The sequence below is a fragment of the Quercus robur genome, chromosome 10 (genome assembly GCF_932294415.1).
Source record: "Quercus robur chromosome 10, dhQueRobu3.1, whole genome shotgun sequence".
NCBI classification, from domain to species: Eukaryota; Viridiplantae; Streptophyta; class Magnoliopsida; order Fagales; family Fagaceae; genus Quercus; species Quercus robur.
This window is the reverse complement of record NC_065543.1, coordinates 36,607,749-36,628,716: the sequence shown is the minus strand read 5'-3', so window position 1 is coordinate 36,628,716 and position 20,968 is coordinate 36,607,749. Positions and strand designations below refer to the sequence as shown.

The following is a 20,968-nucleotide window of genomic DNA, read 5'->3' as shown; positions in this document are numbered from 1 at the left end:
TCTAAACGATCAAAATAGAATTTATATGAAGTCCAGGTTCAAATCTAACTCTTAGTCAAAACCAATAAATAAAAGAGAGAAAAAAAGAAAAAAAGAAGGCACTCGTTCAATCATCATCAGCAATTTTCATTTTTTGTATTTGAGGACTTTTTATAATTACTATTTTGTCTCACGCGCATGGCGGTAGGCAGCCCTAGCATAAGGTACAACAACTCCACTATCCCCCACCTCTTTTTATACATCACACCATTTCACATTTTGAGACTTAACTTGCCTAATTCATCTTTTCTCTCTCTCTCTCTCTCTCTCTCTCTCTCTCTCTCTCTCTCTCTCTCTCTCTCTCTCTCTCAAGTGCTTTGTTTAAATATGAGTTGCTTTGAGCAAAACCAGTTTGAAGGTAATTAAAATTCCTCTCTCTCTCTCTCTTTTCAAAAGAGAATTCAGGTTTTACGTGATGTTTGGATGTTCCACATATTTTTTGTTTTTATTTGGTCAAAATTGGAAAATTATATTAAAAAGTATAGTAATACATTAACTATAGGTTCCGTTATATGTAATATAAAGGTCTGCTACATGCATATTTTCACCATCTTATGCATGGGATTGGTTTCCAGTAGTGTAATACACAGTCTGTTGGTTTGCCATCACCTCAGGAATTTATGATATTGAACTCCTGGCTAGTGTAAAGAGAAAAGAGTCTTGCATAAGCTAACAAATGCATACCTCGAGGATTGATTAGATGCTCAAAGTTGAACTCCTCTCTTATGACCAAAAAAAAAAAAAAGTGAGGTAGCCAGACAAACAAGAATTTTATACTTTTTAATAAAAATCTCTAGGGAATTTGAGTGGACTATAATATTCAAGATTAAATGATTAATTAACATGCAAAACTTGAAGTACAGCCACCACTGTAAGAACAAACAGATTCAAGTACTATTCAAGTTCCATGAAAATACTGCTTATGGTTTTCTTTTATTTTTATTAAAAAAAAAAAAAAAATTCTTTTTCCATTATTGTTGTTATTGTGTTTTTGATTTTGCATTAGCATGTCCTTTCAGCAGCTACGGCGATACGACCATACGCAGCAGCACCACCACTGATTGTCATTCCTATGAAAGATATTCACGCTTATCCTCAAAATTCTCCTCTTCCTCCTCCTTCTCCTCCTCCTGTGGAGATTAAGACTAGGGGTGAAGAGTTTTGGAAAGGATGGTAACTATTTCTCTCTCTGTCTCCGTCTCTGTCTCTGTCTCTGTCTCTCTCTCTCTCAATATATGGACTAATGAAAGATTGGATATAATGCAGTTGGACTGACCTGTGCTGCTGCCACTGTTGCTTGGATTTTTGGTTCTGAGCACTGGAAGAACCGTTGTGCTTATGTTTTATTCTGTTCTACTTTATAAGTACTTTTGGTTTTGGATTGTTATTGGGAAAACAGAGGATGCTGTAATTGTATACTCATCGCAACATTCTTATTATGATATGGTTACGTAGTACTTGTTCGTACTACATACAATTAAATCCATTTGAGATATTGCAGCGATATTATGTTATTTGATGTATCTCTAATTTTTTTTTTTTTTTTTAAGAAATAAAAAAGTGAAATGTATTTCTAATTTAGTACTAAAAATTATTTAATATCAGTCCAGAAATAATGGTCTCTTCCCATATGAACGGTCTCTTTCCATATGAATGGTAAATCCGAACATGTAATGAATAATTGCTATTGTACATATAAAAATATGTACTCAACCGTACTCTCATACAAGTCTCTCCTCTTGTAAAAAAACTTATCTATTATTTATGTATAAGATGTCCCTTTTATATGACATTATTATTATATCTGGCTCAGTATAGCTTCATCAAAACACACACACACATATATATCAATAGCAAAATAAAGGAAAAACAAGTTACGTACATACAAAGATTGTTAAATTTCTTCAATCTTTTAACGATTAAGTTTTTTTGAGGGAAAGATAAGCGAAATTTTATTAAAGAAATTAAGGTAAATCCGATTGGAATACAACATCCAACTCAAAGGGTAATTCTTCCACCCAAACATTAGTATCTGCAGATAAAACTGTTCTTTTAGTTAAGGCTATGAGCTAACTTATTCTCATCCCGAAGAACATGTTGAAACTTGTAAAACCGCATATTACGCCCCAACCTCTTAGTTTCCTCAATGTTGTGGCCAAACAAAATTTTACATCGACCCGAGCATTGAAGAGCCTGAATAACTCGAAGGCAGTCACCTTCAAAAATGGCATTAAAAAGACTTTGTTCTCCAGCCAGAACCACCACAGCCCGTCTTGTTGCCAGTGCCTCTGATGATTAAGTTTTAATTGAATTACTATTTTAAATTTCTTGAAACTTTTGTAATTGAGTCTGACTTAAAGCAAATTATGCAAATAAGTTTAATGAATGTACTTCAAGGTACTTTTCAAAAAAAAAAAAAAAAAAGTACTTCGAAGTACTTTTTTTACATTGAATTCAAGTGTTTCACTGGGCAAAACCATGTCATACAATGTATATTTCTTACATTGATTCACATAACACAAACCCAACACGTAAGACTTAAACTTTCATTATTAAATAATATATTATGATAGATCATTAAAATGATTTTAATTCAATAATGAAACTTCTTTTGAATTTTTAGAAACCTTTGTTGGTAATATAATTTTAATCAAATTAATTTTAAAAGTCCTAAAAGTATTTATTTTTATTTAGAAATTAGTATGCTAATATTTTTAATGCATTATAATCCGTTACATGGAAAATAGAAGGATAATAATAATAAAAAAAATAAAAAAATAAAAAAAAATAAAAAAAATAAAAAAAAGAAGAAGAAGAGATCGAGGTCATTCGCGTCTTAATAGCCTGAATTTATTTTAGAGAACAACTGCGGTATTTAATTATCAAAAAAGGAAAAATAAAAATAATACTACACAACTGGAGCATTTCTTTGAAAGGGACAATTTTACATGTAGGGTAACATGTTTTGAAGAATGGAGAGGACATTGAGACATTGAGACACTGATGTGAGCCATGTTGTATAGTGTATACTGCGCGCCTACGTGAGGCATGACGTTGGTAAGGTTGTGCCCTCATGGTTGCATATATATAAATATATATATAAATATATATATATATATATTATATACACAACATTCCAGCTCTACATGAAGCCATATACACATGTAATCGTTACTTTAATTAGGTCTCATTAGCATTATATATGTTGTGCACTGATTGCCCAATATTATGGTGAGTTCCAATTTTGAACAAACAATACCTAGATATGATATGTGACATCGTTCTTCTTTTGGCAAAGATATCTAGAGCCTCACTCTTACATTCACATATTTTTTAATAATTCAATAGTTAAAATAATGGAGAACATAGATATCTGAATCATAAATGTTTTTGTTAGAAATATTAAAAAGTATTAATCGAGCTATTATAAAGCTCTAGGCCTCTCACATTCACATACAATAATAGAGTACAGTATACATATACAGTTGAGGTATGAATTTCATTGTAGGCGATTAAAAATCCACAGATCCTCTTGAATCCATCGCTGTCCTAGGCAGTTAATTGGTGTTAGTTCCATTAATTTATCATTAATTCGTTAGGTATTTGGTTTATGTTGTTTGTTTGTGGTTGTGAATGTTATCCTTTTGACTCCTTATCCAAAAATATGAAAAAGACAGACACCGTCTTTATTTTTACAAGATTAGTTGTTCCTTTATTTTGTGGTTATGTTTTCTTTTTGTTTATAAAATAAAAATTAATAAAACAAAAGTTAAACAAAGTAACCCAAAACAAAGCCACCTCCTGTATCAAAATCTCCTCTCACTGTCTCTCTCATATAAAATAAGCCTAGATCTCTTTTCAATAAGCGGCAAGAATATCCCTAGCTATTGCATGGGAGATAAAAGTTAGATACGACACATCTCTGTTTCGAGGACCATGCATATGCTGCTGACTGCTCAATCACCAACTACACTTTTTTTTTTTGGTTTGAATCACACCAACTACACTTACAGAAATACTGAAATAGAAACGTGGAGCTGCTTTGAAAATTTATTAAAATAAAGCTAGCTAATAAGAACTCAAGTTTGGAGAGACAATGATTAATTCCTTTCCTCTTTGTACCAATTGGAGATACAGTGATAGAAGAAGGAGAACCAATAGAAATGAAGTAAATTAGAGTTACTTGCTAATTATTGTTAGAAGAAAACCTTAGGAAGAAGAGAAGGAAAGATTATCTGGCATATATATCTTCTTCTTTTTTCACAATATGGGGATAAGTAGATCACCACATAGTAGTGAAAAGAGATATTTTGCTTATGACAAAAGGAAAAAGAGAGAGATTATATATTAAATAGCAAATGCATAAGATAATTATTAAAATCAATGAGAGGAGATAGTAATAAATTGCTTGAGAGACCGGTAAAATTTTCAACTAAACTCATTTATTTATTTGAAAAGGGAAACAATATTTCTTGAAAATGTTAAAATATCTTTTTTTTTTTTTTTTTTTTTAAGTTCTGGTTAATGAATATTCTTTAAGCATTTATTAACGAAACATTTTTTAAAAAAAAATTAATGGCTTTTTCAATTTTTCATAAAAAAATTCTAAAAATAATTTATTAAGAAATCTTTTTTTATTTTATTTTTTTTATAGGAGGAATAACTGAAATTTTCATTAAGAAATTAGCCGAAATCTTTTAAAGGCATTTGTAGAATTTAACGCTTAGCTTTGTCAGGTTAGTTTTGACTCCCCGAACACAAGCTTTTAATAAAGATTTTGGACCGTTTGGTAGATTCCGATTCTTACCAAAAGTTCAGAGGATAAGGTTAAAGGATTTCAGCTTTATAGGATATATGGTTTAGTATTAAAGATTTCACTTGGTGCGATGGTCATTCCATAAACATAAGTGCTTGTGGGGTGTAGGGGACAAAAGTCGGAGTTCAAATCTTTAAGAGGGAGCTTCACACATATATGAACTTAGATTAGGCTAAAGTAGAATTTTTATTTTGTATTAAAAATAAATAAAAATAGTACTAAAGGTTTTAGGGTTTTTAATTTTTTATTAATGTATGACCTTAAAATTATTGTAAAAGTCACAAAAATAAAATAAAAAAAGCCTAAGACTAAATGATTTTATTTAAGTGCATATTAAGCACTAGGCATGAACCCAAGTCTACCTTAACATAATTTAGTTTGCTTAGATACCCAAAAGGAACTTGTTTGAAATGGGAAAACATTTTGGATTCATTTGAAATGGTTTCTAAAGATACAGCTTAAAATAAATATGTGTATAAAGTGTGGGCAAAAAATATTTTCTGTCAGTCTATAAATATATATGCTCTTTTTGGTCCTTTATTATTGGTCCATAAAATAACATTGAAATCATTGATTTTTTTAGATAGTTACAGTACACTGCTAATTAATTCCTACTCTAGGCTTCTAAACATATATATATTTTTAAATGCTACTAATAACCCCTATAATATGAGCGAGAACATTGAAATTTAAATAGTCTTAGGGAAAATATTCTCTTACAGTACAGACATTTACCTTTATCATTTTACATTAATATTAATAATTGATTCCGAAATGTCCACAGCTTAAAAATATCTCCATTTTAAAACATAAAAGTTGATGAAAAAAAGAAGAAGCAGAGTGTAAGAATATCATTTGTCTTACTATTTTATTAATAACTCAACTAGATTTCATCAAGTGAAATTATCCCATACATGCATCAAAATCTCTTGGAATATATATAGTTGCTGCCCCATTCATTTCTTTTATTTCTTTTTTATTTTTTATTTTTTATTTTTTATTTTCTAGAAAGGAAGTATGTTACAATCTAATCCTTACAATCTTCATGAAGGACCACCAATATCCTTGCAGAGAACGAGCCTTCTGGAAGATGGCCTTCAAAAGTACACTAACTAATGCCCCAGCTCACGGGGCTGCAAAATTAGATTCCCTGTAACATCTACTAAAGATACAATAAATGAAGTAGTCAACCTCTTTGTTAAAATATATATATATATATATATATATTTTGGTAAAACAAAGTAGTCCTAAAGAAGATTAAATCTCTTTTATAACTCTAATAGAAGTTTGTTTTATCTAATAGTATATGTTAGTGTGTGCACGTAGTCATAATACTCTTTGTAGTTCAAATATTACAACCCTAATTTATTTATTGTTAGTCTAATAAAGACTCTAAAGCCTTCAATGGGTTTATTGTAATACACAAATCTCAATAATAAAGATATAATACAAGTCATTTAGGGTTTTTTACCGTGAGTGAGTGTATAAGCCTCTAAAGCTACACAGTAACTCCATGTGTTATGTATCTACTCTTTAGTTCTTTCTCAATTTTCCTCTCCCAAAAAAAAAAAAAAAAAAGTTCTTTCTCTCTTTTCTCTCTCTCTCTTAATGCTGTCATTCAAAAAGTAAGAGAAAGAAAAGGAGTACAACAGGGATTAACCTCCATCTTTATCCTGGGGGCAAAAAAACAAAATTTTGGAATGAATGAAATGGGGACTACTCCAGTGATTTTATTAAAAAGAGCCAATCCGGCAACTTTATGAAGCCCATGTGGTTATCATCATATCATAGCCCTTTTTTTTTTTTTTTTTTTTTTTTTTTTTTTTTTTTTCATTTAACTAACTCACTATGCTAAGCCCATCTCGTTCCTAAGCAAAATATAGGGATGGTTCCGGAGGAGATGGGAATATTTCCATAGCAGTTACACAAAAGGGGGTATTTAGCAAAATATTATGGATAACAAAATTAGTTTTCCAGAAAATATGATTTATCAATCAAATAAAAAAAAGTTTTAGAATCAATTTAGTTCTAACAATATTACTTTCAATCTTTCAAACTATCCTAAACACATGGTATCCAACCTATGACATATATATATATATATTATTGCAGTAAAAAGGGGGGAAAAAAGAAAAGAAAAGCAGAGTAAAATGTGATTTTCTGTTATTTTGTTAGGAAGAAAAGGGAAATGAAAGAAAATGGAGTGTGGGTTAGGTTAATTGAAAATTTTTCTTTTAATCTAACAAGAGATCTGAGGTTGATCCTATTCGATTTAATAATGAATGAAAGTCTAGTTTTCTCTTCAAAAAAAAAAAAAAGAAAAAGAAAAAAGAAAAGAAAAGAGATTTGGGGTTCAAAACCCTGTTAACACAAAAAATCAATTAGTGTTTTAGTTTGATGATGAAAGCAATTATCATGAAGTGAACATCATAAGTTGAAATTTAAATCTATCTATCACAAATAAAGAGGAGGGGGTAGTTGGAGTTTTCCACCTAGGCCCACCATTTTTTTTTAGGGCAAGGTTTTTCTCCCAACTAGTTTGGAGAAAATTTTTTCAAACTCATCTTATATCTTTTTATTAGATGTGAAATTTGAAAATTTAACTGTTGAATTGCATGTTTTTTATATTCTTAAGACGCATGTCAAATTTCATTAAAATTAAATATTATTTATTATTTGATCAATAAACTTTTTTTTTTGTATAATTTTAGATCCTAAAAACATGAAATTTAAACATTTGATAACTATTGATTTTTGATCTTTTTAAAATTTTGCATGCGTGGAGAATATAATAAGAAAATGCAATTCAATTGTTAGATTTTCAAAATTCACATAAAATAAAATAATATATGAAGAGTTTGAAGGGTTTTTCTCCAAATTAGTTCGGAGAGAAACATTTTCATTTTAATGTACTAGATTAGACATAATACAGACACATGCCCAATTTTAAACATCGTCTCTTAATATGTCCATTCCAGTGAGCAAATTGACCCAAGCAAAACCCAAAAATATATTTGCTTTTCTTTTTAACAGAAAGAGCAATGCTACATCTATAATAATTTTAACAAGTTTCACATCTATTAAATTGACAGATTATTATTGATTCTCAATTTCTCATTTAGATTTACTTCTAGCACTACTTTATTATTTACCATTAACAATTTACCACTTAAGATAGTTGTGAAATTCTTTCTTAAAAAAAAGGTGTGAAATTTATTGTAAATTTTGGTTTTCCAAAAAAAAATAGGAAGAGAGAGAGATGTCCCTAAAATGGGTCAATAAAGTCAATGTCCAAGCGAAAAGTCTAGAGGCACCCACGTACCTCTTTATGGCACCAGTGAGCTAAAAGTGGATTGAGATAAGTCTTGTACTTGCACCGTATGCTATAGCCTTTGTATTATTGTATGTGACTGACTGAGATTGAGAGCTTAAAAATTAAAAATAAAAATAAAAATAAATAAAAATAAAAAATTCAATCTTAATCCTAAAATAAGAAAAAGGTAAAAATGTTAAAGTAAAAAAAAAAAACATGAAAGAAGAAAAAATTTGTGTGAGAAAAATATGAGGAATTGTGCCTCATCTCAATCCGATAAACGTGGCAACTCATTCTGAAATTTACGATGTAATTTTGCCCAAAATTACATGACCCCAATGCCCATCCATTACGGCAAGAGTCATAAAGTTGGAGTCAACATCAACTTTCAACTTTCTGTTTCCCAAGTCAATCTTGCTATAAATGCTCTCTGTATTTTATGTGCGCACAAACTCAGTTGGGTTACAGCAACATTTGCCATCTCTAGTCTTCGATCTCTGCCACCAAAACTCTTCAATTCTCTTCCCAAAAAAAAAAAAAAAAAAAAAACACTCAAATGGGTGTGTTGAATTCCACAAGTTCGATCAATTGGGAACAGGAATCATACCCAATGCCCAAAGACTTGGTTCTCGTTCCTCTCTTTGCTCTCTTCTTCCTTTCACTTCGACTTTTTCTTGACAGATACGTTTTTGAGGTAAAATTCTTTACCAGTTTTTGTCTCTATGCTTAATCCTCTTTTTTAGTACTATCCCATCCTAAGATTTTGTTTGTTTTTTTTTACTTATAATAGTAAAGTGTTGTTGTTGTTTTGTTACTGTCATGTAAGTACTGTCAAGGTTCAGTTCGATACTAATTGTTCAGATTTGATCATTTCTACTAGCTGGACATTATTCTCACCGCCCAATCAGCTCACCCCACGTATCAAATAGTATACACACGCGCTCACCCACCCTCCTACATGTAGATACTGTAAATTATACAAACAAAGTGCATTGGTCAATATGTGAAGGAATAAGATTCTCTCTAATTTAAACTTCGGTTTGATTTAGTCAATTTTACGGTTCAGATTTTATGTTCTGGATCTAATAAGCGTTTAGATTTGTAAAATTTAATCTGAAGCATGAAATGGATGAAATGAAAAATCTTGAAAATGGAGAGGATCACATATTGTACTTGCTTTTATGTTAAGAAGAATGAAGATGTAACATCTTTTATGAATATGTTGGGGAATTGGCTCTAGTATGAGCTCCATTTTGAACTGATTTGTAGTATTTAGCAGTCATTTTTTAGATAATGATTGTGGTCAAACTCACTAGAAGAATTACTTTTCAATGTTTTCATGTGATCTACCTTACCTTTTATTTTATATGGTATCAATTGTCTGCTATCTTCAATGAGTGAAATAAAAAATCTTCGTTACTGTAGAAATTGTAGTGCTACATTTATGTTTAAAGATATGTCGAAAAGTTTTGTATCAAGAATTCATCCAGTACAGCGTAAACGTGCAAGTGCAATTAGATTCTTTATTAGAAAGTAAGAAAAAGAAAAAATGATATTTTTAAATTATGCACACATATGGTTGTAAATACAGCCAACCAAGCTGCAAAAAACTCCTTTTGTTAGAACCACTGTCAGCTCTGACTTGGTTGAACAATTGAAATTTATGGAATGCAAATCTGACCATCTGAGCTTTTCCTGATGGAATGATGATGTTTATATGCATGCTTTGCTGGTGACTATCATTTATTTGGCAAGAATACTGTGGTCTTTATTATTTTCAGTTGTAGTCAATGGTTCCTTCTAATGTGTGACATCTAAAGTCTGAAGTTCATTTCCCCTTCAAAAATATTATTGAGTTTCCTTTCTGCACTTTTTTTTTTCTTTCAAATAGTCACTTTACAGGCTCTCGTTTATCGGAATTGTTAGCTTAGTTTGAACCAGATGTTTGCTTGTTGCAGAATTTAGCTAGACAATTGATATTTGGAAAGAGGCACGCTGTATTGGACAACTCAACACATGATAAGAGGAAGAAAGTCAATAAATTCAAAGAGTCAGCATGGAAATGTGTTTATTTTCTTTCTGCAGAGCTTATAGCCCTTTCTGTCACCTATGATGAGCCCTGGTTCACTAATACCAAATACTTTTGGGTAGGACCTGGAGATCAGGTCTGGCCAGATCAGAAAATTAAGTAACTTCCCACACTCATCATATAGGGCATTTATCAATGTCAAAGTCAAGTTGTAGAATTGGCTTAATTTAATGTTTGATCTTTCATGTAATTTTGCTTGATGATAATTATTTGCATCTCATATGTCTAGGCATAACTATATAATTAATCCCTCTTGCTCTGATTGACAGATTAAAATTGAAGGGATTGTACATGTATTCCGCCGGATTTTATTTGTACTCCACCATTGCTTTGGTCTTTTGGGAAACAAGACGTTCAGACTTTTTGGTATCCATGGCTCATCATGTAGCAACTGTTATATTAATCACATTGTCATACATATTTAAGTACGTTTAGAGGGCTTCAGCTTTTAGCTTGATTTTTCATTTTGTTATTTTAAGATGAATTGTGTGCAAATCCTGATTGCATATGAAAAGGAATGATTGATGGCCGTCTGCAAAGCCTCATCTTTGTCTTTTCATGCTAAAAAGTATCATCAAATGTTGGTCATGCTCTTCAGCTAATGATTTTGCATGTGAACATTTCCTAAATTTAGATTAACAAGACGCACTGTGTCTTCTGTAGCTCATCTACCCTGCTTTTGCCACCTGCAGGTTTGCTCGCGTTGGTTCAGTTATTATAGCTGTCCATGAAGGAAGTGATGTGATTCTGGAAGTTGCAAAGATGTCAAAATATAGTGGCTTTGAGGGGATAGCAAGCATTTGTTTCGTTATTTTCGTTTTATCTTGGACTATACTCCGCCTTATCTACTACCCATTCTGGATAATTCAGAGCACTAGGTGACTTTTACATTTAGCATGAACCTATATACCAATTCTTATTGAGAGCCTCCTTACAAGTGATCTTTTGTGGCATGAACAACAAGTTTATATATTGATAAGAAATCATAAATTTGTGTGTGTGTGTGTGTGGGCACACTACATATACAGATGCATGGTCAAGAGTAAAACCAATTATCATCTTGAGTAACTTAGCGCCTTTTTTCTGTAAGGAATTTGAGGATCACTCCTTTATTTTTTTCAGTACAAGATGACTTAAGTGCATTTTTCTTTTAGTAGTAGTTTTTTTTTTTTTTTTTTTTTTTTTTTTTTTTTTTTTTATAAATTTTATTTTAAGAGAGTCCCCATGTGTTTTTTCTTATCGGTTCCAACTCTACTTGCTCTTTCAGTTTTCTGCAATGTAAATCTTTCTCCTATGAACTTCAGAGTTGTGCTTCTCTCATCAAAGAATTTATCCATTCTGCATTAAGTTTGATTATAGTATTAGATGTGGCCTTTTCCTAATAGAATTTCTTAGTGTCACATTTATGAAAAATGCAGTTCATCATCTGTTTGACTGCAGTAAACAGTGTTTCCTTCTATATGTTTTTCTATTCTGAACATATGAACAACTGTACTTTCCCTCCTTTTGATTATTCTCCCTAAAGAGGTTAACTGTTTCATTTCTCTCTGCAGCTATGAAGTTCTTTTGACCTTGGACATGGAGAAGCACAAGATTGATGGAACTATATATTATTATTTGTTTAATACTCTTCTGCTCTGCTTGCTCATTCTTCATATCTATTGGTGGAAGTTGATGGTTGTAATGCTGGTGAATCAAATTCATGCAAGAGGGCAGATCAGTGATGATGTTAGATCTGGTAAGGGACATAATTTAGTGGATTTGTTACTTGCACATAGACACCTGCACAAGCATCTACTATGGGAAAAGAGAGAGGGGGGGGGGGGGGGGGGGGGGGGGTGGGGGGGGGGGAACTTAAATGTGCATAAGAATTATGGGGCAGAATCATTGTCATAATACTTGCATACAGTGTGCTATGTGCATTACACTATATATTATTGTTACCCATATCAATTAAAGAGAGTAATAAAATAACAATTGAAATAAAAGGAGATAGTAATCTACGTAGTTTCATTGTATCCATAGCAATAGGTTGATTAGCAATGAGAAAGATTTTTTACAATAAGTTGGTTTTTTTTCAAAATCTTTTGTAGGCCCAAGGGATTTAGATTTTTGTTTGGTTTTAATCACGTTTTACTTAAAAACCTAGACATACCAAGGTTATAATGGCCATTTTATTTTAGGCCTAATATGTAATTTGCCATACTTTCATGGTTAGTGATTTTCTTTAAAAATCTTATTTTGCTCAGAAATTTCATTGAATTAAATTTGAAATTGTCCAAAGTCTTGGAAAAGCTATAATTAAGAATATGCATAACCCTGTTTGCTGCTAGTGAATAAGACAGTATCATTCTGACCATTGCAGTCCTACGACAGACCAGTATGGTAATTTTGATTTCAATATATTGGCTGGTATTATTTTTCAATCTAATACACAATTCCATGAGAGATGTTAGTCATGTCTTCACCATAATATTAGTTAGAGCCAGTATCATATTTCAAAATTGTTTAGTTGTCCCAAGAGAAATTGTGCAAGTATTCATTGCATTGAAGTTGCAGTTGTTTTCATATGTTTTCAAAATGGCCATCACAAAGCTAGTTGGAATAAGGATGTGATATGGGATAGGAAGAAATATGCTTTATAGCTGTCACCTAAGTTATGCAATCTTGGATTGCTTTGTTTTCTGCAGATTCTGAAAGTGATACTGAACACAATGATTGACAATCAAGAAATATTGAAGAACACCAAGGGCTTTTTGCAATGATAATTTCCTTGCTTCAGCATGATTTATGCTGCTATTCTTCATGCAGATATTTACAAATAAGGTGGAAGCTGGTGATTTTGAGGATATATACGTTTCTATACTACTTTCTCCCATCAGAACACTAAGATACACTGGGTTTTACTGGACTGTTATTTCTAAAATTTGTGTATGAGGAAGACAAGTCCCTCCCCCCCCCCCCCCCCCCCCCCTTCTTCCTTTTCTTTTTTGGTTACTTTCAAGGAAATTCTTTTTCTAGGTTAGGCAGTAACTAAACTGTAAAATTCAACCATCTTATATTCAAAATATTCTTGACAAGCTAAATTACATGGGTTTCAGCCGGCTTACTGTTGATAGGAAACTATATAGTATTTTAGACAACATTGATGATGGAAGGAGATTTGAAGCCTGTATATAATAACTGATTATCATTTTTAATGTTATCAGGCTGAGAATGTTTTTGTATGTGTGACCAGACCTCCTGATGCTGCTATGCGACATGTGATGAGAGTTCTTCAAATGGCCTCATCATGAGCAAGTAGTTTGGTCCCTAGCTTTCGTGGATGATACTAATTCTAAGGACTATAGGTAAATTCTAGTGTGAATACTAAACATATCAAAGGAGAATGTTAAAAATATTATCAATTTGATTACAAAATGCTTACGAATTGAATGAGACACAAGATATGTTTAATGAGACACAAGTTTTGCTGCATTCAGCATCATAGTTCTACTTTTCAGGCTATTTATGCACATTTTGGACTTGCATCTCAAGAGTTCTTTTAGGAGCACAACTTTTGTGAGACAACTCTGAAATGGAAGATTGTGTGAGTGGTTTTCTATCACTTTCACATTGACCAATCATTTTTTTTTTCATCACTTACAGTCACCCACATCAAGGTTGTGGTATAAAAGTTGCGTTCTCAAATTTTGTTGCTCTAAAAATAAAGTATGGAGAGGCATTGACACAATTTAGCTCAATTGAGGGTCACCACATATACAAGAGCAAATGAATTGTGAAATTTTCCATGAATATTTTCTACACTTTGAGACTTTCTCTTAAAATGATAGATAGAGCTTTCATATATTTCTATAATGCACTGGATGGGACGCGATACAAACACATGCCCATTTTTAAATATCGTGTCTTAATATGTCCATCCCAATGAGCAATGACCTAAGCCAAACCCAAAAATATGTTGCCCTTTCCTTTTAAAAGAAAGAGCAATGCTACAAACACAACAGTTTTGAGTTTTAATAACAAATTTCACATATGCTGAGTTGACATGTTATTACTAATTCTCATATGGACCTACCAATAACACACTTTATTATTTACTATTAACAACTTCTCACCACGTGTGAAATTTAGTGCAATTTTGGTTTTCCTCTAGACTTTTAATGTAACACTAGTTAGGGCAGCACGTGCTCTCCGACGGTTGTCGCAGCTACTTCTTTAAGTTTCTTTGGTGGATGGTCGCCCTTATTCGTTAACTTCCACTATGAACGGCTTAGCTTATGCTGTCTCTCCAGTAAGGGGCACGACCCTTTCCAATTGTTTCTTTGCACGTTTGACGGCTTGTTTATGGATGAAGGTTGTCCTCTTACCGTTGTCCATTTCTGCGCCAAAGGGAATGGGAGGAGAGAGTTAGACAAGAATTATTTTAAAAAATAAAGAAAAAAAATAATAAAAATAAACGACGGACTCACGTTTGCGTGTGATCTCATCGTAGTGACGGGCTATGTCTGTAGGCTCGGGACCCTTACAATACCAGTGAAGAGTGTCTAAGGTAATGAGTTGTTTCCATGTCCTCTCTTTCAATGGAATATGGAAGACTCTCTCCAAAAAGTTCCACTACTCGAGGGTAACCTCTAGATGATCTTGGGCTGCAACCAAAATGGGCCACAAGTTAAACGGCAATAAATATGTGTAAGTGACGGACAAACTAAGTAAATGGATACCTACTAGACGGGGGCAATATACCCCAAGTTCTATCTAAAATGGACATGTCCTGCTGTTCATCAGGGTGGCACACCCAATTGTCTCCCTAGATGAAAAAATACCGATTCTTCTAGTTCCAGTTGGAGTCAGGGGTCTCGTACACCAACATTAGCGACAGTTTCCTTGTCAGGAAACTATAGATGCCCCAAGACTTAGTTATCTAAGAGGTTGATAACAGTGGAAGAACTCCTCCATAGTTAAGTAACGACTCCCCTTACTTAAGACCCCATACAATACCTCGGCACCAAAAAAGATTCTCTAAGCATTCGGAGCAATCTAAGTAACAGCTGGCCCTAGATATTGAGCCAAACGACGGTGAAGTGCACTCAAAGGCAGCCTAAACCTAGCCTTGAACATTTGTTCATACATCCCGACATTAGGGGCATCGTGGTAGTAGCACTTCTCAAATTTGTGTGGCAAACGGTTGGGGACATCAACAGGAATTTGGTACTTATCCCGTAAGGTGTTGAAATGACTTCTTTGTATGGTCAAACTAAAATTGTTGACCGTCCATATTAGGGGGAGGACGAAGTTCCTAAGGCCTTCGGGGCTAACAACGATTCTAAGCGGAGACTCGTTGCTCTCCTCATCGCTTAGAACTTCATCCACATCACTCCTTGACCCTTCTTCGTCCAAATCCTCATCTTCCTCCTCAGAAGGTGAGTTAGTAGACGAATCCCTTTCAAGGTATGAGGAGTCGGGGTTGCCTTGACCTGATGGATACACTTCATCATAGCCCGCTCCTTCGCAGACACATGACTGTTCACTCAATGCTTCATTAAACATCTATCCCACCTACAAACGATAGAGAAATTCCTAAGACTCTATAGGTCTATATACACGACGGACCGCATAAGACTTAAGTAAAAGAATGAATAAGGAAAGATATATAAAGGACGAGAACACTTACAAGTGTACGGTGCAAATAGAAGATAGGAGTGGTATGGTGAACGGATGCGCTAAGATGACGGATTGATGGATTCTTGTAGGCGACGGTCGAGCTATGACAATGGGAATTAGCAATAAAAGGTAGAGATGAAGGAGGAAGGCCACCTATATATAGAGAAATCGCACGTAAAACAAAGTGACACTTCAATTCGAGTAACCAACTACTAAAATTGTGCCACTTGTCACCTCAGCATTTATGACTCTTAACTACCTTGTCAATCGAAACACAACTCCCTAGAACTAGGTGAAGCAATCACCCCACGTGTTCATCTAGAATACTAAGCAACAGACCTGTGGAGTGAGGATGCAGCTGATATGGATAAATCCTAAAGCAGACGGATCCAATTAACAGATGTAGTCATAAGTGACAGAGTCACCAAAAGAGATGGCTTAGTTATTCTACCAACCAAAGAATTAGTAGATGGGCTCATAACCTGGACGGGGAGGCAGGGCGATGGATGGACTCCTTATAGTAGACGGATCCAAGGGAGATGGTTTTTTGAAGCCACATGGCAATTACGTGGCATGAGTGATCTCTAAGAATCCTAGTATTGAAATATCTTACATTCTATGCCTAACCATAATCAGTGGAATCCCTACCAGGAAAGGATCTTATAAAATACAATTATTAATGAGAATTTTCTCTACAAGGAAATATCTTCTCCACCAAGAAATGGAGGTTAGCTCTACACTACTATAAAAACCTTAAAACCCTCATAAATCAAGATACGCATAATTCCCTAATTCTGGCACTCTAAAGTTATAGAAACTCTCTTTTTAACTTAACCTTCAGAGGGTATCTGGCCGGTACCACACTGGTACTCTCTGTAAGGTCTTCTCTGTGTTTTCATTTCGCAGGTTTCGCCAAGAGCACGTGAGGACCGTTTAACTCACTGACGATTTTTTGCATCATCAGGGTTTAACTGAGAGAGTAAAGTGTGAGGTATTTACTTGTTTCCAAAATATTAAGGGGGAAATTGCTTGATTTTAAAGTGTTGGGAGAGAATTGTGAACCATCCAAAATGCAAAAGATGGAAAATGTTTTTTGTCCCAAGTTGTTTTTTGTGTGTGTAAAACTATGTGTTTTTTTTATTTATTTTTATTTTATATATATACTTAAAACGGTGTTTAAAAAAAGAACCAAAAATACAAAAAGTAAACCCAAGAAATTGCATGTAAAATAGTGAATTCTAGCTTAATAAAATTGACAAAAAAAAAAAAATTCTAGAAATACAACAAAATGCTACAACATTTTCACAATACTTTATGATATTTTATTATTTTATTTTAACCTATAATGAACTGACACCTCAAAAACAGAGAAAATATTGTGACAATTTTTTTGTGTCAATAGTTTATTATTTTAAAATTTAAAAAAAAAAAAAAAAATGTCGTGCCTGCTTATATCTATACTATTAATAACATGATTCCTTGCTTAGGTTTCAACATTTTGCATACTAAAATATTCTCACACAAATTCTTAAACTCTCTAAAATACTCCTATTTTTTAGTTAAATAACTATAAATTAAAAAAAATACAAATATGTTAAAAGAGTAATTTACTGATCCTAAGTTTTAGGTTTTTTTCTTTATTTTTTCTATTTGGCCTAAAACTTAGGACATTATTTTTTTCTCATTTTTAAACATTATTTCATGTTACCTTACCTTTTTTTTAACACACGGTTATTTATATATCACTTTTATACATTATAACACTAAACCAAAAAAACAAATAATAAAAAAGAACATTATTGCAGGTGCAAGACGCATGTGATGAATCTAGTATATATATAAAGCAAAGTCCAAACTTCAAACTAAATTTGATGTTTAAAAAAAATATCAAATAAAATAAACTAGAACAAAAGCGTCAAACAGTGAATTTTGCTTTAGCAACTTGAATAAACCAAAAAGGTACTGTGGATAAGCCATTGGCCTTTTCTATATATAGATATATAGATACATAGAGAAAAAAGAAAAAGTAAACAAAAAAAAAAAAAAAAATCACTAAAATGGGTTAATATCCAAGCGAAAAGTCTAGAGAGAAAGAGATCACTAATGGCTACAATCCAAGTCTAGAGACTTTTTTTTTGGGTAAAAAAAGGGGTAAAAGGGGGCTATTAGTGTGGCTTCCTTGCTTAAGCATGACCATAGTAGCACTCTATCCGGTTTCGGACAAGACCCCATACTCCCGATCTGTGAGAAACTCACTTACTATTTTTTGGACTGTTTCAGATGGAGATGAGATATAAGGAATAACACAACACATAGCTAGTTGTTGAGCCTTGAATTCAAGTCTTGAGAGTTGTTGGCCTGATATTTTACCAATTAGACCACCCGAATGTTGGTAAAAAGTCTAGAGACACCCACATACTATTCTTACTTTCAATTGTGATGGCCCTAGGGAGCTAAATGTTGATTAAGATAAGTATTGCACTGGCACTATATGCAATAGCTCTTCATAATTGAGATTGAGAGTAAAAAAAAGCTACATTCAGGCCGTGTTTGGATACCGCTTATTTGTTGAAAATTGAAAACTTATTGTTGAAAATATTGTAGAAAAATTATTTTGAAACCATAAAACACTGTTGCTGGTTTTGTTGGAGATTGGCTAGTCCATGAACAGTGCCATGAGATCAGCCAATAAAACACAAAACATGCATTCATCCCTGGACTGCCGCAATCCAAACACACACTCAATCTCAATTTTTGAATTAAAAAAAAAAAAAGAGTAAAAAATGCTTAAAAGGCTAAAAGTAAAACAAAATATATATATATATATATATATATATGAAAGAAGTAAAAAAAAATTGTGTGAAAAAAAAAAAAAGAAAAAAGAAAGAAAAGAAAAGGAATGGTGCCTGATCTCAATCCGACGTCGTAGCAACTCACTCTGAAATTTCATGAACCAATGCCCATCCAACACGGCGAGAGTCAAAAAAGTTGGGAGTCAGCATCAACTTTGAACTTTCTATTAAAAAAAGTCAATCATTCAATCTTGACTGTGTGCACACAAACTCAGTTAGCCATCTCTGCCTCTAAAACTCTTCAATTCCCTTACCAAAAAAAAAAAAAAAAACTGAAATGGATGTGTTGAAGGCCACTAGTTGGGAGCAGGAATCATACCCAATACCCAAAGACTTGGTGTTCATTCCCCTCTTAGCTCTCATCTTCCCTACAGTTCGCCTTTTTCTTGACAGATACGTTTTTGAGGTAAATTCTTTACCAGTATTGTCTCCTATGCTTAATCCTTTTTTTTAGAGTACTATCCTATGATTTTGTTTGTTTGTTTTTTTTTGTTTTTTTCTTATAATAGAAAAAGTCAACTGTTGTTGTTTTGTTACTGTTATGTAAGTACAGCAAGGTTCAGTCCGATACTAATTGTTCAGATTTGATCATTTCTAGTTGGACTTTTTTGTATTATTCCTTCAAATGTACTTGTTTGTATTACTCGAGTGTGAGCTCCATTTTGAACTGTTTTGTATTTAGTATGCTTTTTTTAGATTATGATTATGGTCAATCTCACTAGAAGAATTATTTATCATGTGATCTACCTTACCTTTTATTTTATATGGCATCAATTGCCTGTTATCTTCAGGGAGTGAAATAAAATTTTTGTTACTGTAGGACTTGTAGTGATACATTTATGTTTAAAGATATGTTGAAAAGTTCTGTATCAAGAATTCATCAAATAAAGCAAAAAAGTGCAAGTGCAATTAGATTCTTTATTAGAAAGTAAGAAAAAATAATATTTTTGAAGTATGCACACAATGCAAATGTTAGAATGAACAAACCATTGCACTCCATGCTTCCCCTAAAACTGGTGCAAATTTACTATCATGCCCACATAGTTGTAAATACAGCCAACCAAGCTGCAAACACTCCTTTTGTTAGAACCACTGTCAGCTCTGACTTGGTGAACAATTGAAATTTATGGAGTGCAAATCTGACCATCTGAGCTTATCCTGATGGAGTGATGATGTTTATATGCGTGCTTTGCTGGTGACTATCATTCATTTGGCAAGAATGCTGTGGTCTTTATTATTTTCAGTTGTAGTAAATGGTTCCTTTTTATGTGTGACATCTAAAGTCTGAAGTTCATTAACCCTTCAAAAACATTATTGAGTTTCCTTTCTGCATTTTTTTTAAAATTTTATTTAAAAAAGTCACTTTACAAGATCTTGTTTATCGGGATTGTTAGCTTAGTTTGAACCAGATGTTTGCTTGTTGCAGAATTTAGCTAGACGATTGATTTTTGGAAAGAATCATGCCGTATTGGACGTCTCAACAGATGTTAAGAGGAAGAAAATCAATAAATTCAAAGAGTCAGCATGGAAATTTATCTATTATCTTTCTCTAGAGCTTCTGGCTCTTTCTGTCACCTATGATGAGCCATGGTTCACTAATACCAAATACTTTTGGGTAGGACCTGGAGATCAGGTCTGGCCAGATCTGAAAATTAAGTAACTTTCCACACTCATTATACAGGGCATTTATCAATGTCAAAGTCAAGTTGTAGAATTGGCTTAATTTAATGTTTGATCTTTCATGTAATTTTTCTTGATGAAAATGATTTGCATCTCATATGGCATAACCACATAATTAACCCCTCTTGCTCTGATTGGCAGATTAAAATTGAAGGGATTGTACATGTATTCTGCCGGATTTTATTTGTACTCCATCTTTGCTTTGGTCTTTTGGGAAACAAGACGTTCAGACTTTTCGGTATCAATGGCTCATCATGTAGCAACTTTTATATTAATCACGTTGTCATACATATTTAAGTACGTTTAGAGGGCTTCAGCTTTTAGCTTGATTTTTCATTTTGTTACTTTAAGACGAATTGTGTGCAAATCCTGATTGCATATGAAAAGGAATGATTGATGGCCGTCTGCAAAGCCTCATCTTTGTCTTTTCATGCTAAAAAGAATCATTAAATGTTGGTCATGCTCTTCAGCTGATGATTTTACATATAAACATTTCCTAAATTTTGGATTAGCAA

At 32.9% G+C, this 20,968-nt stretch overlaps 2 protein-coding genes across 16 annotated transcripts in view; both read left to right on the top strand.

Annotated features, from left to right (window-relative positions):
• Nucleotides 1-282: 282 nt before the first annotated feature.
• LOC126703403 (protein CYSTEINE-RICH TRANSMEMBRANE MODULE 4-like) lies at nt 283-1,553 on the top strand. Of its 3 annotated transcripts, none has more exons than XR_007648046.1 (3): nt 283-397; nt 1,046-1,212; nt 1,306-1,553. XR_007648046.1 is itself a non-coding variant. In XM_050402369.1 (3 exons), exons 1-3 carry the CDS (start codon nt 367-369, stop codon nt 1,352-1,354), a joined length of 231 nt encoding a protein of 76 aa, XP_050258326.1. In that variant the 5' UTR covers nt 283-366; the 3' UTR covers nt 1,355-1,553. The 3 variants fall into 3 exon arrangements, 2 of the variants coding, with proteins under 2 accessions (XP_050258326.1, XP_050258325.1); XM_050402369.1 differs by having other exon boundaries at nt 1,062-1,212; XM_050402368.1 differs by having other exon boundaries at nt 1,059-1,212.
• A 6,976-nt stretch (nt 1,554-8,529) lies between these two features.
• LOC126703400 (ceramide synthase 1 LOH3-like) overlaps nt 8,530-20,968 on the top strand; it is a 52,218-nt gene continuing 39,779 nt past the window's right edge. For 2 of the 13 annotated variants that reach the window (XM_050402356.1, XM_050402355.1), the window contains exons 1-5: nt 8,611-8,862; nt 10,127-10,356; nt 10,527-10,682; nt 10,950-11,135; nt 11,811-11,995. In XM_050402356.1, the coding sequence (XP_050258313.1) occupies nt 8,725-8,862; nt 10,127-10,356; nt 10,527-10,682; nt 10,950-11,135; nt 11,811-11,995 (895 nt within the window). In that variant the 5' untranslated portion in view covers nt 8,611-8,724. Of the gene's footprint in view, nt 8,863-10,126; nt 10,357-10,526; nt 10,683-10,949; nt 11,136-11,810; nt 11,996-12,947; nt 13,485-18,956; nt 19,180-20,199; nt 20,430-20,594; nt 20,751-20,968 lie in introns of those variants that run through there. The other 11 variants (XR_007648045.1, XM_050402354.1, XM_050402358.1 and 8 more) reach the window with 11 other exon arrangements.

Coding starts and splice junctions, on each gene's coding strand:
- LOC126703403 (XM_050402368.1), top strand. CDS start 367: ATGAGTTGCTTTGAGCAAAACCAGTTTGAAG. Junction 398..1,058: donor TGAGCAAAACCAGTTTGAAG/GTAATTAAAATT, acceptor ATGTCCTTTCAG/CAGCTACGGCGATACGACCA. Junction 1,213..1,305: donor GAAGAGTTTTGGAAAGGATG/GTAACTATTTCT, acceptor GATATAATGCAG/TTGGACTGACCTGTGCTGCT.